The sequence below is a fragment of the Cibotium barometz genome, chromosome 39, assembly GCF_041138505.1.
Source record: "Cibotium barometz isolate CiBa-2024 chromosome 39, ASM4113850v1, whole genome shotgun sequence".
In the NCBI taxonomy this organism is placed as follows: domain Eukaryota; kingdom Viridiplantae; phylum Streptophyta; class Polypodiopsida; order Cyatheales; family Cibotiaceae; genus Cibotium; species Cibotium barometz.
The window spans coordinates 12,791,736-12,793,174 of record NC_141084.1 but is presented as its reverse complement, the minus strand read 5'-3'; the positions used below and the strand labels follow the sequence as shown (position 1 = coordinate 12,793,174).

The window sequence follows — 1,439 nt, the reverse complement described above, 5'->3', positions numbered from 1 at the left end:
TGGTTGCACTTCAGAGGGGGCCTCACTGGTGTTCTCTTCTGCCGGAACACCGCTCACAGGTGTGGCATCAGTAGAATTGAGCTCAGCAGACTGCTCATCATCAAGAGCAAAGGGTTTCACATAATCTTGCACAGAACTTACCTCCATATCTTTCTCAGTAACACTCGCTTTTTCCCAGCTTTCTTCTGCTTTTCTTTCATCAGCGATGGCTGCATCCTCTTTGCTAGCCTCTCCCTCTGCTACAACACCATCGTCCACTTTGCTTTCTCCCCCACCTGAAGCAGACAGAGCCTCATCCGAGCTTGCAATCCCTTCCTTCAATGGCTCCTCTACTGCAACAGCCATTGATTCTCTCTCTTTCTGGACCTCTTCTGCCCCCACAATGGCCTGTTTCTGCTGCACTACATCTTCTTCTGCCTTATCAGGGGTTTCCTTATCAGCTAATCCTTCGCCCATCAAGGTCTGCATAGAACGCTCAGAAGAGCCCTCTTGTGCAGCATCCACAGTCACCTTATCGGCATCCGACAGCTCAACTTGGGTCTTGTCTGTGGGTTCCATGGAACCTTCATACTCAATGGTTTTGGGCTTACTAGAGCAAGCGCCCATGTCTACTAAACCTGCTCCCTTGTCAGTTAGGCTATGGCAAAGCGTTAAACTATCTGCGTCTGGCTATGATGGGAAAGATTCGGCTATGGCAGAAAACTCCAGTATAGCATTAAGGAGTTCGCTATGGCGGAAAAAGCTAAGTTCAGCATTGGAAACGACAGCACTCTGAGCTTGGCTATGGGGAGAGCAAGGTTCTAGTGGTTGGCAAAAGTGAGCAAAGCTTCTGTATATACTTGGCTATGGCGGAAAAGCTCTGTTTAAGAACTAAATGGGTTTTGAGCAAATTGAATGGCCGTCTGAACAAAGGGCATGGTCTCATTAAGAGCTTTTTGGAAATTGGGCAGATGGCAATGTGGGCGGAAGGTATCGTATAATGAAGAATCACGCCAGAAGTCGTCGTCCTGTAGTTCGGTGGGTAGCTAGGCGGAAATTCTGGCACAAGCACCAATCAAAGGCCTCCACGTGGAAAAACTAGCATTAAGAAATCAAGAACACAGTGCTGATTTTTGGAGGAGCAATCAAAGGCCTCCACGTGGAAAAACTAGCATTAAGAAATCAAGAACACTGCTGATTTTTGGAGGAGCAAAAATTTTATTTACAAAAGTAATTAAACACTTTTTTTTTTTTGCGAGAAACACCCATTTTATATACACTACTCACACACCCAACTCCGGTTATATGGACGTGCAACGCCATAGAGAGCACGGATCGAACCCACACCATTGGCTGGGACTTCATCCGCTTTTACCACTCTACTATAGTCGTGTTCGCAAAAAAATAAAAAAACCTTTTTTTCAATGTTAGAAAAGGAGCAAAGTCCTTATATATATATA

The 1,439-nt window shown here is 45.5% G+C and overlaps 1 protein-coding gene across 1 annotated transcript in view; it reads right to left on the bottom strand.

Annotated features, from left to right (window-relative positions):
• Positions 1-995, bottom strand: part of LOC147615740 (uncharacterized) — a 2,299-nt gene extending 1,304 nt beyond the window's left edge. Inside the window, exon 1 of the mRNA XM_086778322.1 lies at positions 1-995. This exon is cut by the window's left edge and continues 1,304 nt beyond it. Coding sequence (XP_086634448.1) covers positions 1-606 — 606 coding nt within the window. The 5' untranslated portion in view covers positions 607-995.
• Positions 996-1,439: the final 444 nt, after the last annotated feature.